The sequence below is a fragment of the Spermophilus citellus genome (assembly GCF_964194105.1).
Source record: "Spermophilus citellus genome assembly, chromosome: 19".
In the NCBI taxonomy this organism is placed as follows: Eukaryota; Metazoa; Chordata; class Mammalia; order Rodentia; family Sciuridae; genus Spermophilus; species Spermophilus citellus.
In genome coordinates, this window is record NC_138201.1 from 20,510,052 (window position 1) to 20,527,470 (window position 17,419).

A 17,419-nucleotide genomic window follows, 5' to 3' on the forward strand; every position below is an offset into this window, starting at 1 on the left:
ACACACACACACACACACACACACACACACACATTCAGCAGTGTGAGCCTCTCTTGTCTTTGAGGATGACATGAAATATTGATTTACCATATTTCACATTCAAAGGGATTTTCTCCAGTAAACTTCCTACATGGATATGAGTGAAACAGTAATAACAGAAGAGTTTACCAATTGTTTTCATGCATACAATTTCTATGCAGTATGTGTTCTTTCACATGTATGAAGCAGACAAGATGTGGCAAAGGCTTCTCCACGTTGTTGACATTCATTGGGCTTCTCTCCAGTATGTGTTCTTCCATGAATCTGAAGGTAACTAGATCTAGCAAAGGCTTTGCCACACTGCTTACATTCTTAGGGCTTCTCTCCAGTATGAATTTGTTCATGTGAGTGAAGGTTAGAGGACTGAGTGAAGGCTTTGCCACACTGCTTACATTCATAGGGCTTCTCTCCAGTATGAGTGTGTTTATGCATCCGAAGGGAAAAGGCAGTAGTGTAGGCTTTTCCACATTGTTGACATTCATAGGGCTTCTCTCCAGTGTGTGTTCTTCCATGTCTGTTAAGCTGAGAGGATGTAGCAAAGGCTTTTCCACATTCTTTGCATTCATAGGGCTTCTCTCCAGTATGTGTTCTTCCATGTTTATGAAGCTGAGGGGATGTAGCAAAGGCTTTGCCACACTGCTTACATACATAGGGCTTCTCTCCAGTATGAGTTCTTTTATGTATGTGAAGGTCACCAGATCTAGCAAAGGCTTTGCCACACTGCTTACATTCATAGGGCTTCTCTCCAGTATGCACTCTTCCATGTATTTGAAGTTCACTGGATCTAGCAAAGGCTTTGCCACACTGCTTACAATCATAGGGCTTCTCTCCAGCATGCATTCTTCCATGTATGTGAAGACGACGGGATGAAGCAAATGTTTTTCCACATTCTTGACATCCAAAGGGTTTCTTTCTAATATGTGTTCTTCCATGAATCTGAAGGTGACTAGATGTAGCAAAGGCTTTTCCACACTGCTTACATTCATAGGGCTTCTCTCCAGTGTGTGTTCTTCCATGTCTGTTAAGCTGATGGTACATAGCAAAGGCTTTTCCACATTGTTTGCATTCATAAGGCTTCTCGCCAGTATGTGTTCTTCCATGAATCTGAAGGTAACTAGATCTAGCAAAGGCTTTTCCACACTGCTTACATTCATAGGGCTTCTCTCCAGTATGTGTACTTCCATGTGCATGAAGCTGACGGGATGTAGCAAAGGCTTTTCCACACTGCTTACATTCATAGGGCTTCTCTCCAGTATGAGTGTGTTTATGAATCCAAAGGTACAAGGCAGTAGTGTAGGCTTTTCCACATTGTTGACATTCATAGGGCTTCTCTCCAGTGTGTGTTCTTCCATGTCTGTTAAGGTGATAGGATGTAGCAAAGGCTTTTCCACATTCTTTGCATTCATAGGGCTTCTCTCCAGTATGTGTTCTTCCATGTTTACGAAGCTGACGGGATGTAGCAAAGGCTTTGCCACACTGCTTACATTCATAGGGCTTCTCTCCAGTGTGAGTTTTCTGATGTATTCTAAGTGATCTGGGATAAGCAAAGTCTTTCCCACATACCTTACATTTGAAATGTGCATTCCCTGTGTGCGTGATCCTGCGCTTTTGAAGACTTGTGTGTGAAATAAAGGTTTGACCATCTTGTTTACATTCATAGAGTTTCTCTCCAGAATGAGTTCTTTCATGTCTTCTAAATAAAGAGGAGAAATGAAAGGCTTTCCCACATACCTCACATTGAAAAGGTTTACCTCCACTGTGTGTTATCATGTGTCTTTGAACACCTGGGAGAGAAGAAGAGGCTTCACCACATTGTTGACATTCATAGGGTTGCCACCCAGTATGAGTTTTTTCATGTGTTTGAATGTCATTGGAACAACTGATGACTTTCCTAGATACTGTACTTTCATATGGTCTATCTCCAGTTTGTAACAACATTTGTGTGTGAACACTTTTGAGAGAAACCAGAGATTTCCTATATTGTTTAAATTCACATGGCTTCTCTTCACATTCCTCATGCTTATAGTTTTTGTGTCCAGAGTGAGATGTGATGTGCCTATGAAGGAATGAAGGACATATGAAATCTTTTGCACACATAATGAAGTCACATGGATTTAATCTATTAAAATTTGTCTTTGTTTGATTAAGAATTGGAATCGATTTGAAGGTTTCCCCACACTATTCTGTGGGGAAAGTTTCAAGTTTACCACAGGACTTCTTTGAAGAAGAAGTGACCAGCACATAATTGATACCTAACTCATTCACAGTTTTCTATTTATTTATAGGTCTTTACATTTCTACCAACATCACGTAAAGGATAGATTTTCTGACTTCTTAAAGTTCCCTTAAAATAAAGAGATTGAAAGGAAACAATCCTTTGCAACACAGCTTCTCTATGGCTATTATTCACATAGTCATATTCACATATGCAATTTCATAGTACTTTTTGCTTGTCAAATACTTTGAAAAGACTGAATACCTGTTACAGATAGGTATATATTTCTGGTAAAAAATATTATAAGAATAAATACATTTCCAATTATGCATACTTCTTCGGTTGGTTTGCTTTAAAAATTATATGACAGTTCTCAGATTCCCTCACGAATTCCTCTTGTGAGTACAGTTACCTTAGGTTGCTTCCACAGTTTTCAATCTGATCTTCAGTGGTCTTGTCTTCCCAATTGTTTCCTAAAATGAGACAACATAACAATCTTTATGAATATTTAGGAGCTAGAAATGCTTTGCCAAATTTTAGGTGACATTTATGCTTCAATAATTCAGCAACTGATTTCCTTTTCACCTTCTACATAAATGACTAAAATAAACATGAGTTCTCGATTTGATTAACTTTAAAACCAACATTATTACCTATAGAAGCCAGGTTTCTGAGGACTTCCCGCATCACATCTCTGTAAAGGTTCTTCTGGGAGGCATCCAGAAAAGCCCACTCCTCCTTGGTGAAGTTCACAGCCACATCCTCAAAGGTCACTGAGATCTAAAATATCCCACAAATGTATAGTGGAGGCCAGGAGAGAATGACAGCATGAGAAATCTGCACTCAACATGCATGATGTTCACATGATTCCCTGGCCTCCTGATTAATTCCATGATTTGGTCCATCAAATCTTTACTGCACTCAATTTCTTATACCCATTCCAACACTAGAAATTGGCTACTCAGAAGGCAAACATCATAGTGATTTATACCCTTCCTTTGGGGAGTTCACAGGAAGTAAGACAGGCTCCCAGATCACTCCTAACTTCTTTAATGGTTGCACCTCTATTACATGTCCTACAAATGTCCTGTGTGATACAGAGCTAATATAAGCACTTCTGATAGTACTTATCTTTAGAAAAGAAAGGTGATGAGTAGAAAAATGCACAAATCATGAAACTAAGCACTTGAGAGAGATTCTGTCAACTACAGTGGCTCCCTGTACCTACAAGGTTAATATAGGCAACATGGTATTTACTGATGTCTCGTTTCCTCTGAAAGGCTATTGTTCCATACTTAAAGAAATGCCTAGAACCAGCCCCCACTCCCACCCTCTGGGCATGGGGTCACTACGGAGATTCCTTCATAGACAACATTTAGACAACATTTCACACATGTGGTCACAATGTGTTAACTGGAGATGGAGCTCATTCTGTGTGATTACACTAAGAACAACTAGAAGTTTGCAGGTGCTTTACTCCAGAACAAATTTAATCAACTAGCTTACTATTAAATGACCAAAACAAACATGAGTTCTCTATTTGATTAATTTAATTTATTTATTAATAAACACAACAATTTGATAATTTCTTGTGGTTACTGTCAAAGCAGAATGGGGTAAGTGGAAAGATGGCACGTGTCTTAGAAATAACTCTATGACCCAAAAATGTCACCATGGGCTGGAGATGTGGCTCAAGTGGTAGCGCGCTCGCCTGGCACGCGTGTGGCCCAGGTTCGATCCTCAGCACCACATACAAAGATGTTGTGTCCGCCGAATACTAAAAAATATTTTAAAAAATTCTCTTCTCTCTAAAAAAAAAAAAAAAAAAAAAAAAAAAATGTCACCTTCTCCAAACAACAGCTTTACAAAGTTTTATAAGTTTTATAACTCTCAAAACAATCTTCTTAATAAACAGCAGGTGCTATTTTTCTAAGTCTCACAGCAACAATGAATGTCCAATGATTGTCAAACTCTTCTTAACAGCAGCCAGTTCACTACCATGATGTACAGTCATGAGACACATACCAATGTTGTGCTCAAGGACATTTTGATCAAGCTTGGGCCACATATGCAATGCTTGTCTGTGGTGAAAGAGATTCATTGTGCCTGTAGCAATGGTGGTGCAAACAAACCTAAGGCAGAAGCTCTTCCACAGTGTGGTAAAGCAACAAGTTTGTAGCCCAGAATTCTGAACTATCAAACACAGTCTGCGTGTGAAAGAAGCCACCATTCACATCTGTAAGCATGCTATGATGTCTGCACAGTGAAGGAACAAAGAAAATCTCCCTGCCACTTACACAGAAGCATACTCAAGGACTGAAACCATACAGAACCACCCCAAACAATGAAGAACCCACAATTACCCTCAGAGACATCAGCCCAACTCTGTCAGGACAATGATGCAGACAGGAGGGCTTCATGGACCTTCAACCAAACAGGAAGCACACTGAGGTCTCAGGGTCACAGCAACACTCTACAGGACATAAACCACACCCCTATAAGTGCACCACCAGTGAAATCCCATGTATGCTCAAAGAACGTAAGAGCTAAAGCAAAAATCAGATCAGAAGAAACTGAAAAGCCTCCAGGGAAGGGGACATGAAACACAGGGCTCTGAACAGACACAGGATAAAGAGGTGACTCAAGAGAAAAGGTGACCATTTTGAAAGAAAAAAATATAAAAGTCCATCATAGGAAATTCATAGAGAACACCAGAGGTGGCGCTGTATTGGTATCTAAGTCATCCAACACACATTTCAGAAAAGAACAGCTAAAAGCAACCAATGAAACTGCCGCTTCAGAAAACCAGAGAAAGAAAAGCAAGGTAAACCTAAATTAACCACAGGTAGGTTGCCGCAGTCTGGCTGGGCACAATTCAGGAGCCACTTATCAAAAGAAAGGAACTTTATTTTTAGAACCACACATGCCAAACAAAAAAGCTCCCCAGGGAAAACCTTCAGAGCCCAACTGCCACCACTGGCTTCCCACAAGCCTCTCAATCTCCCCCACTCCTCCTGCTCTTGAGGCCGATTGGCTGGGTCACGTGGGTGGAGCCAAAAAAGTCCCCAAATGAGCAGCTCTGTAGTCTGAAAGGGCAGGGAAACAGTCCAATGAGCATCACCACAGAGGAGCCAATCAGCTAGAAGTTCCTGGGGCCGCTGTGAGCCGATCATCAGCTGGCAGTCCGAAAGTTTGCTGGGGCCCCTTCGGCTGTGGCTCTCAACATCTCCCCCTCTCTGTTTAAACAACAAGCATGTGGCTTAGGGACCGTGCCTGCCTTAGGTTGTCCAATAGTACATATGCTCCTTACCCGTTATTTAGAGTGGTACCACTGCAATTGGATCTTACCCGTCACTGACTACGGTCCAATATACAGCCACACCTGTGGATAGGTCTTTGAACCAGCGGGGGGGGGGTGAGGTTCTTTGCCTCACCTTTGTTGGCCCCCAAATTTTAGCTGAATGATCATGACAAGCAGAAGGGAGGAAGATACACCAAGCCAATGGACGGCTCCTTTTGGAAAAATTGTAGCACCAATGACATCATCAGCAAAAATACCCCAACGCTACCACAAGTTGCTGCAACAACAGATAGTTCACAAGGCATACAGGTGAGTTCACAATGCATACAAGTGATACATAGTCCAGGCAAGTTCTGCAACCAGTTCAGTGATGGCTATTGCAGAAGCTGTAGATTGGTTTTATCTTTGTCTTCACCAGCACTGGGATGAAGATAGGAATTTTGGCAATAATGGCTAAAGAAAAAATTATGTAACATTCCAGAAGGCACTAAAAGAAAACAATTTTCTTAACAATTTACATTATCTTGAAGAGAATTATTAAATATAAAGAAAAGGAAAGGTGAAAGTAAACAAACAAATCTGTTAAGCTCCTTTTTTGTTCACATATTAAAACAATCCTCAACAGTTGTTTACCCAATTTAAAATAAAAAATTTAAATCACGTGAAAAAAAAACATTTAGATCCATTTTTTCATGAGCGCTCATCATATATGATATATAGACATACGTACATACAAACGTACAACATAAAACACAGGTGTGCACACAACACATAACATAATAGTAAAGGCCTTATAACTTTTTACAGGTGAAATCTCCATTGCAATGTTTAAAAACTCTATAGTCAAAAAATAGAACTGATCAGCAAAACATTAACCTAGGTCTGTATGAGCTCAAAAAACAAAATAGAACTTCATGATGTGGGAGGGCAATAATAAAATAGATATTGAAAAAAGCATCCTGGTTCTGTCGAAGATGTAAGGGTAGCCAAACTGGAGTTCTGGATATCAGCTGTTATGGATTTGAGCCAAGTCATCTTCTTTTTGGTCTGTAGAAATCGCTTTAGTTAGGGCTGGGGATGTGGCTCAAGCGGTAGCGCGCTCGCCTGGCATGCGTGCGGCCCGGTTTCAATCCTCAGCACCACATACAAAAACAAAAGATGTTATGTCCGCTGAGAACTAAAAAATAAATATTAAAAAATTCTCTCTCACTCTCTCTCTAAAAAAAAAAAGAAAAGAAAAGAAATTGCTTTAGTTAATCTCTCTGAAATCCAAATCGGCTGCTGTTCTCCCTATGGAAACACATAAACAGACCCCACAACTACAGACAATTACTGGGTCAGGACCTTTCCATTGTCCTGTTAGAATATCCTTCCAAAGTACCTTGGGCTTATGTACATTTTTTGGACACATATGCCTTTCTGCAGCACTAAGCCCTGATGAATCCAAATTTTAAAAGTTTAGAGTAAAAAGGGTTATTTTAAGTTTAACTTTCGGGAATATATACCCCTTCCCAATTCCTTCTTTTTCTTTAATAAGTACATTTTAATAGTTTGTTGAGCTCTTTCAACTATGCCTTGTCCCTGTGGATTGTATGGGATTCTTGTTATATGAGTAATGCCAAATGTTGAGCAAAATTGTTTAAAAGAGGTTGAAGTATAACCAGGGGCATAATCTGTTTTGGAATGCCCACAGTGGCAAAATTTTGTAAGCAATGAGCTATAATATCTTTAGTTTTTTCTCCAGCATGAAGGGAGCCCATCAAAAATCCAGAAGAAGTATCAACTGTAACATGCAAATATTTTAATTTTTCAAATTCTGGCAAGTGTGTGACATCCATCTGCCAAATTTGGTTAGGTATCAGTCCTCTAGGATTGACTCCAAGATTAACTTGTGGTAAAAAGGTCACACAATTTTGACATTGTTTTATTATTTGTCTAGCTTGTTCCTTAGTTATTTTAAGACGCTTTTGTAAAGTATTAGCATTGACATGGAACCTTTTATGAAAATTTATAGCTTCTTCTAGTGTAGAGAAAATATGTATGTCATGTGTAGTTTTATCTGCTAAATCATTGCCCAAACTAAGGGCTCCAGGCAATCCTGTATGTGCCCTGATATGTCCTATAAAGAATGGATCTTTTCTGTCCCAGATTAGACTTTGTATAGTGGAAAGAAAAGAGAAAACAGTAGAGGAAGGGGAAATCCTACCAGCATCTTCAAGGGATACTATAGCATTAACTACATACTGACTATCGGAAAATAAATTAAATACAGAATCTTTAAACATCACAAAAGCTTGTAATACTGCATTAAGCTCTACCTTTTGGGCTGATTGTTTGGGTACTAAAAATGTAAAAGTTTGATCAGGGGTAACTATTGCTGCTGTACCATTATTTGACCCATCAGTGAATATATTTGGAGCATTCATGATAGGGGTTTTTCTTGTCATTTTTGGAAAAATTACAGGATGCAATGACCAAAAAGACAATAAAGGATTAGATGGTAAGTGGTTATAAAATGAAACACTAGAATTGCACATGATTGTTGCCCAAGTATTTAACTCATTAGCTAACTCATCAATTTGACCCATAATATATGGAGTAATAATTTTATTGGGAGAAATTCCAAACACTCCCTTTGCTGCTTTTATTCCTTTGAGCATTAATTGTCCTACAGCCTCAGGATACCTAATAAGAATAGTGTTAGGAGAATAAGATAAATGTATCCATAATAATGGACCTTCTTGCCAAAATACTCCTGTAGGAATATATTTTGTTGGTAGTACAATAAATAATAAAGGCAAACTTATATCAATTCTATCCAAATGCATATTTTCCATATATGTTTCAATGATTTTTAATGCCTTTCTTGCTTCAGGCATTAACATTCGGGGTGAATTTGGATCTGATGGAACTTTTAGGATATCAAATAAAGGTCCCAACTCTCCTGTTGGTATACCTAGATAAGGCCTTATCCAATTTATGTCTCCTAATAACTTTTGAAAGTCGTTAAGTGATTTGAGTTGATCTACTCATATTTGAATTTTTGGTGGACGGACCATGGTTGAGGATAATAGAACTCCTAAATAATTAATTGGAAAATTTAATTGTACTTTATCTATTGCTACCTCTAGATTATAATTTTTTAATAAGTTTGTGAGTGTGGCATAACATTCTAGCAATGTGTTTTTATCTTTGTGTACCAATAATACATCATCCATATAGTGAAATATTTGTAGTTCAGGATTTTGATTTCTAAGTGGCTGGATTACTTTGTTAACATAAATTTGAAACATACTTGGGCTGTTAGCCATCCCTTGAGGGAGTACTTTCCACTCATATCTCTGATCAGGTCCTTCATGATTCAGTGCAGGGATAGTAAATGCAAAATGTGGACTATCCTCAAGATGAATTGGAATTGAAAAAAAAAACAATCTTTAATATCTAAACTAAAACATACCAAGTTTTTGGCAAAGCAGACAATTCAGGAATCCCCGATTGAGCAGGTTCCATAATAACCATCTCATTATTAATGGCTCTTAAATCTTGCAATAATCTCCATTTACCAGATTTCTTTCTGATGACAAAAATGGGAGTATTATGGGGAGATACAGAAGGTTGTATATGTCCTTCCGCTAATTGTTGTTTTACCAGGTCATGGGCTGCTTGTATCTTTTCTTTGGTCAGGGGACACTGAGGAACCCATACTGGTCTTTCTGATTTCCAAGTAATTTTTATTGACTTAGTGGCCCTTTGTGAAAATCCAACCCATGTCTGTCAATTCCTTGATCTATTTGTATTGGTGCTGCTATACCTTGTTCTTGTTTTTCTAATCTTTTTCCTTTCCTAAAACCTTGTCTAGTCATAATAGTGGGTGCATTTTGGTTGATGTTATTTGTTAATGTCAAACCTAATTGATCTAGGACATCTCGTCCCCATAAATTTACGGGAAGATGATCCAATACATATGGCTGTATAGTTCCTTCACATCCTTCAGGATCCTTCCAATCTAATACCATTGCACTTCTATGGGGATTAGCCGCCACTCCCAGGCCTCGAAATGTTTCAGTGGCTTGTTGTAATGGCCAATGTTTTGGCCATTCTTGATGAAAGATAATGCTAAGGTCTGCACCTGTATCCAGTAGCCCATTAAATTCATGTCCTTGAATATTTAGTTTTAGCATGGGGCGAGAATCTAAATTTAAAGAAAGCATAGCCCAATCTACACCTGTGGAGCCTAATCCCTTGGAACCTCTTTCTATAGTACAACTGGAAAATTTATCATGTATGCTGGGTATTATTAGTAACTGTGCTATTCTATCTCCTGGTGAAATTACTGATATACCCTTTGGAGAACTGGCTATAATTTTTATTTCACCTTCATAAATCGGGATCAATTACCCCAGGACTTATCATAAGTCCTTTTAGAGTAGAAGAGCTGTGTCCCAATAATAAGCCTACTGTTCCTTTAGGAAGAGGTCCTTTTACCCTTGTGGGAATGATTTGAACTCCCATCTCTGGAGTTAGTACTGATCTGGAGGAGGCGCAGATGTCCAACCCGGCGCTCCCTCTGGTTTGTCTGATGAGGGATCTGATGGACAATGTGTCCTGGGCACTACCCTGATGGAGTTGCTGGGTTCCTCCAGTGCTCCGTATATTTGTGGTTTGGGGCCCCGGAGCATTGGGAACCCCTGTCCATTTTTTGGCAATGGAGCCCGATGCCTTTCTCCATGATATCGTGGATAAACACCTGGTCCTTGTTCATTTTTTGATAATGGAGTACCCTCTATGGTGGTTTGAGAACGGCATTCATTAGCCCAATGTTTCCCTCTACAGCATCATGGGCAAATACCCGGTATTCTACTCCTTTGATACCTAGTTTTGTTAAACCCTCCTCCTATGGGGCAATTCCTTTTAAATGTCCTGTTTGTTCACAATTGTAGCATGTTCTTGGCCTGGCATATAAAGCCTGTTTTACTGCAGCTGCCACGACTTGCCCTTGTTCATTAATGTCTCTGGCATCTAAAGCCTGTTTTACTGCAGCTGCCACGACTTGCCCTTGTTCATTAATGTCTCTACATAATTTAATATATGTGTTTAAATCTTCATGTTTCCATGGTCTAATGACTTCTCTGCACCAATGATTCACTTGCTCGTAAGCCAGTTGTTTTATTAATGGCATTGCTTGTTCTGTATTCCCAAAAACTCTGGTAGCTGTTTGAATAAGCCTATCTACAAATTCAGCGTAAGGTTCATTAGCTCCTTGTATTACCTTAGATAATTGACCTTGTAAACCTCCATGCCCTTGTAATGTCTTCCATGCCCTAACCACATCTGAAACAATTTGTGCATATACACCAGGATCATATGCAATTTGTTGCTGCTGATCCTCATAAGGTCCCTTTCCTAACAACATATCTAGATTTCTCTGAGGATAACCAGCTGCTGCATTTTGCCTAGCCGTCTCTTTGCAAAATTCCTCATTGGCAACCTTCCATAACAGGTATTGTCCTCCATTTAGCACAGCTTTACATATATTAGCCCAATCTGCTGGTGTCATGTTCAAGTTGGTAATGGATTCGACCATGCTTACAGTGAAGGGGGCTTGAGGACCATAGGTTGTTACAGTGTCTTTTAGCTGCTTCACTATTTTGAAATTTAAAGCATGGTGAATTCGCTGCCCTCCTGCCTCAAATACAGAGCATGTTAATATTTGAGATCCTGTCTCAGGATCCCAACTATCTACTGCAGGGGTTGGGGGCCTCCCAGCATATGGAGGTGGCCTTGTTGGTTGGTCACTTACGTCCTCTGGTGATAGAAAGGTGTTAGTAGCAGTCTCCTGTAGAGGTGGTGCTGTTGGTTGGACACTTACACCCTCTGGTGATAGAAAGGTGTTATTAGCAGTCTCCTGTTGTAAGTTTCCCCTGATGGCTTTTTCTGCTTTACACTTTCTTTCTCTGACTAGCTTAAGAGGCCTTTGGACTAAGCAAACAAGATACCAACATCCACAATGGCAATGTGCCAACTGGCAGAGTCCCTGGGGTTTTCTTTTCTATTCTTTTTAAATCTTCACCATGATGGTTCCATTGTGATATATTCAACAACTCCTCCTTAAAAAGCCATGGGCCACATCTTTGTATTGTATCAACATATGCCCTGACTGCTCTTGATTTTTCTTGGATGCCTCCTTCCTCTAACAATTTACTTAACAGTCTTTCGGTTTGTTTTTTACTAATTTCTGATCCCATATTTCTACTATACTACAACCCAACAAGATGACGCCAAACAAAACCGAGATAGAATGAAATAAAAATGGTCAACAAAAAATCATTATACCCTATCTATCCTCCTGACATGTGCATCCGTCCTTTCTCCCTATCTGTTCCTCAGACGTAAACTTTTTCCTCAGATGTGAGCAGATTTTCCTCCGTGCTTGCCTAGTGCTTGGGAGAAACTGGGTTCAATCCTTACTGCCACATAAAAAGAAAGAAATTAAAAGTGTAAAATACACAATAATATTAAAGAAAAAAACAACAAGGACCGAATACCTACTAACAGTTTTAAAAGTGTCATCGTCAACAATGCATTGGGACTTCAGATTATCATAAATGTGCTTGACACAAATTAGACAACTTACAGAAACTGGACCATTTCTTTGAGAGAGACAATCTCCTACAACTTACACACAAGGGGAAATACTCAAAACAAATGAGCCCATGGCTGCTGAGAAAAACAGACTCAATAAATAATTACTTCCCAAAAAGGCAAGGCAAGGCTCTGACATCTCAAACAGGCTTCCATGAGACACATAAGAACTGCCACCAGTTTTCTACCTTTTTTCCCGAACATAAAAGCTGAGTTAACACCTCCTAAGTCTTCCTGAGGCATAAGTTACCATATTATCCAAATTAAATAGATAAAGAAAAGTATTAAATAGAAAAGAAAACTATGAATGATGCTCATAATCATAAATGCAAAATTTAATCATAAATGCAAAAAACTGTACAATTGAGTCATCACACTCCAGGTGTCTATGCAAATGATGTGAAAATTATGGGCACAGGAACCCTCACTGCAGTGACTACAGCAGCCATATCCAGAATGGCCCAAAGCTAGATGCAAGGAAGATGCACCTTTCAATACTGAGTGGACAAGCTGCAGTTTAACCACACCAAAGAGCATCACCCAGAAAATGAGCTCTGCAGCCTGGAAAGATACAGCACCCTTAAAGGCAGACTGGTAAGTGAGAGAAGCCAGTTTGAAATGGCCAAGTGCAGCAAGATTCCAAGTCAAGAACATTCTGAAAAAGACAATATTACAGATGCACTAGCAGAATTGATGGGGGCCAGGGACTTAGGGAGCAGAGAGGAAGGAAGGAATGAGGAGGAGTGATGAACAGGTGGAACATTGGATTCCCAGAGCAGTGAAACTCTTCTGTATGACATTATCTTGTATACGACATGACACACACAATCACATCACAAGGAAGAGGAACCCTAAAGTAAAGGATGAACTTTGGATTATCCTAAGTGTTGCTTCATCCATTCTCTTTATCAAATGTTCAACACTGGTTTAGTAACTAACAAACACCCTACACCAATGCAATATGTTGAAAACAGTAGAGACTATCAGCTGGAGAAAAGGCGTATTTGTTACTATGTGTAATGGTACATTTAATTGTCACCTTGATTGGATTAAAGGATGCCAATGATTAATGAGCTTCTGGGTGTGTCCATGAGGGTATGTCTACAAATGATGGGCATATGGGATAGTGAGCCAAACTGGAGAACCTCCTTAAGCTAGGCAGCACCATCCAATACAACGGTGTCTTGGGTGGAACAAAATTCTTCACACACCCAAAGTGGACTCTGCCAGTGATTCTCTAGTGAGTTTCCAGAATCTTTGGTCTGGACTAGGGCAGCACCATTGATCCCCCTTGTTCTGAGGCTTCAGCCTCTGGGACTCTGCAGCTACTACTTCTCAAGCTCTCCAGCCTGCAGATGGCCACTGTGGACATCCACCTTCGGGTCAATTAGGCCAATCTAATGAATCCCCTTTGATAATCACACTTCCTCTTGATACTGTTCCTCTAGAGAACACTGACTAATAAACCCTGCAAGCCTAAAATTCCTCATAAAAACAAAGTTTATCTAATAAAGAAGTAAATAAACTACCAAGCCATGAAGTTTTAAAAATGTAATCATAAGAAACAATATTATATGCTAAATACCTTTTTCATAATAATGCAAAAAATGAAGCAAAGAGGAAGAGTCATAATTACAAATTTTAAAAGTATGAACAAAAGCAAGAAAACTGATTTTCAATACTATTTTCATCTGGAAAGAAATTGGATGATAACTCTTCAAAACTCATTCCAACTACTGGTGTAGTGGTGTGCACCTGTAATTTCAGCCACTAGGGAGGTCAAGGCAGGGAAATGGAAAAAGTTTGAGGCCTGTCTCAGCAACATAGCAAGACACTCAGGAATTTAGTGAGAATGGTCTTCATCAAAAATAAAAAGGGGGTCTGGGACTGTAGCTGAGTGGCAGACCACTTGCTAACATGTGTGAGGCACTGGGTATGATCCTCAGCACCACAGAAAAATAAATAAAATAAAGATATTCTGTCCATCTACAACTATACAAAATACTTTTTAAAAAAGAAAAAGAAAACATAAATAAATAAGAAGGGCTGAGGATGTACTCAGTGGTCGAGTGACTGTAGATTTATTCCCCAGTAAAACACCTGCCCACCTCCAGAACGTTGCTCAGAAATTGAAATTTATTTCTGGAAGATAACTAAGCATGAGCAAGTCCATGGCATCAATTCCCAGCACTCAGTAAGTAAGCAAATAAATAAACAACAGTCTACAATACTAATTCTCTTGGGCTGGAGAGCAGCTTGGTAAAATACATGTAATGAGAGATAAAAATGATTATCATACATAAGGTACACAATTAGAGGCATAAAAACACAACAAAATCAGTGGAAAGACACCACACTTTCTCACAAAGAAGATTGAATGTTCCCATGTTCTAAACTCTCTGAAAAATCATTGAGCTTTTCAACAAATTCTGTGAAATTTAGGGCATTGTTTACTGTATTTTAGAGGTAAACTTAGAAAAACTATATCTAAAAATGGAAATAGTAGGGTTGGGATTCTGGCTCAGCAGTAGAGTGCTTGCCTAGCACGTGAGAGACCCTAGGTTTGATCCTCAGCACCACATAAAAATAAATAAATAGGTATTGTGTCCAACTACAGCCACAACAAAAAATACTCTTCAAAAAATTGAAAACAGTAAACTGTACCTAAGACCAGGCAAAACGTTGTACAGGACAGAGAGAATAGAGAGAGCATTTATGTTACTCCCAAGTTTCATAAGCTAAAAGGCTAGCTCCCAAAGGGGTGGCCCTATGAGGAGGCAGTTGGGAGGGAACAGGAATTAGGTGACATGGTGAGGGGATCAGCACCCTTATTTAGACACATGGATCTCTCCTTTGCAGAAAACAGGTGTCATTTACTCTTTCACTGATATTCAGTGATTAAATGATTACAGTTGTGTATTCAAGGTATTGCCAAAATTGTCCTTAAAAATTACAATGAAGAGGGGTGTGATGGTGCACACCTGTAACCCCAGCGGTACAGGAGTCTGAGGCCCTAGATGATGTAGCAAGACTCTGTCTCAAAACAAAGAATCTAAAAGGGGCTGGTGGTTAAGCACCTCTGGGTTCCATTTCTGATAACAAAAAACCACACAGTTAACATGAACCTGCCAAGTTTAGACAACAACAGTGAAAAACTGTCGTCCTTTGTCAAATTCATCACCTTGGGAAGGACAGATACTAGTTTTCATGAAATCACATTCATAAATTTGCCCACCACTATTTTTGTAGAATTGGACTCAAATTCTGCAGCAATAATCCAAGACAGACTTTCTCTGTATCTTACGTGGTATTTAGGAATCGAAGGTTGGATTTCAATTTGAAACCACTGAAAAGACAAATCTGAATCTTACAAACTTTCTATACATACTCAGGGGTAGCAACAGTTAAATTAGGTAATTAGATGTTTTCTTTTTCTTTTTTTCTTTTTTGCTTGATGCCCCCGAGATTAAACCCAGAGATATTTTATGACTGAGCCACATCCGCAGTCATTTTTATATTTTATTTTGAGACGCAGTCTCACCAGGTTGCATAAGGCCTCGCTAAGTTGCTAAGGCTGTCCTCAAATTTCCAACACTCCTGTCTCAGCCTCTGGAGCAGGAAGGATAACAGGTGTGCACCACTGTATCTGGCTGTAAGCTGGGATTTTTAACAACAACAACAAAAAAAAAGGTGACGGGAGTTCATAACCCACTTGAATCAAACTGTGAAATATGGTATATTAAGAACTATGTAATGTTTTGAAAGAACCAACAATTAAAAAAAAAGGTGGATTTTAACCCACATCTCTATTGCCTCTTTAATAATAGTCCATCCCATTTGGCTCTGAATAAATAAACCTGGGCCTCAGATAAGTGAGTACATCATTTCAAAGTGATATACAGAAAGCTTTGGTGCTGAGGGAGCACAGATGTGTCAGGCTCAAGGGGCAGGGAAGGTCCCTGACAGCTGGGACATGCTTCCTCCTGGTCTTGCTCATGGAAAGCATCCAGGATCACCCTCCCAGGAACCTGGACCATGACTCCAGTCTATGAGGCTTTTTAGCTTTGCACAGCTCTGCACTGGGGTGGGTGGTCCTTATGCTATGGGAGAGGTTTTGCTCCTTCACACTGTGAGACTAAAAGGGCAGGAGTCACTGCTGACCTGGCCCCTCAGCACCAGCATCCACAGGCTGACTGTCCACCTGTCTCCAAGGATTGGGAACAGAGCTTGGGGAAAACAAGGTCCCAAGGAAGTAGCTGTTTAGATGAGGCCTTTTCCAGGAGATTCCTCAGCCAAGGGCCCCCAGCAGCTTCCCTGAGAGGCTGCACCCCACAACTCAGGCTGCCCTCTAGGAGCAGCTGACCCAGGGCCTGAAATTCTGTTCACCCTGCAAGGCATAGGGCACCTGTGGGCACTCTGCAGCAGCTCCAGGAGAGGACAGTGGCTGAGGACATGGGACTCTGGGAGGTGTCCAAAGGGAACCTCTGCCCAAGAAATCTGACATGGTGCCTATGCCTAAGGAAGATAAAAGGAGAATCACAAGATTTTTACAGCTGTGAACTCAAGTACTCTATACAGTTGCATCTACAAAGAACCTTCAGAGTACTTGACTTTGGCTAACTAAACCACCATGAGGGTGGAAAGGCAGGGTTCTGTATGGGGAGCAAACATTATCTTGGGCTATCTTAAGCCCTTTAATAGCCAATCATCTTAATTTCTGTATCAGACCACAATCTCAAAACTTCTCAGAATATATCATTAGCCTTAACAGACGTCTCCAAAATCTACCAAAGCTCACAATGCAATAACAGACATACAGAAGAAATTTTCTTTATTTTTTTTTCTGTACCCCACCAATCTGATGTTCCTACCAATGCAATTGGTTAATGCACTGATACACAGTTTCTTTTATAAAAGTTCATGGAGGCCAGGCACAGTGGCACACAACTGTAATCCCAGCAGCTTGAGAGGCTAAGATAGGAGGATTGCTAAATTCAAAGCCAGACTCAACAACTTAGTGAGATCATGTCTGAAAATATAATACAAAAGAGCTGGGAATGTGGCTCAGTGTTTAAGTGCCCCTGGGTTCAATCCCTGGTATGAGGAAGGAAGGAAGGAAGGAAGGAAGGGAGGGAGGGAGGAAGGGAGGAAGGGGAAGGAAGGAAGAAAGGCAGGAAGGCAGGAAGGCAGGAAGGCAGGAAGGAAGGAAGGAAGGAAGGATG

At 39.9% G+C, this 17,419-nt stretch overlaps 1 protein-coding gene across 1 annotated transcript in view; it reads right to left on the minus strand.

Moving 5' to 3' along the window:
- Positions 1-351: 351 nt before the first annotated feature.
- The window catches only part of LOC308638621 (uncharacterized protein), a gene marked incomplete at its 3' end in the record, with an annotated part of 148,563 nt that continues 131,495 nt past the window's right edge, over positions 352-17,419 (minus strand). Inside the window, exon 4 of the mRNA XM_081276241.1 lies at positions 352-2,095. Within this exon, the coding sequence (XP_081132367.1) occupies positions 352-2,095 (1,744 nt within the window). The remainder of the gene's footprint in view (positions 2,096-17,419) is intronic.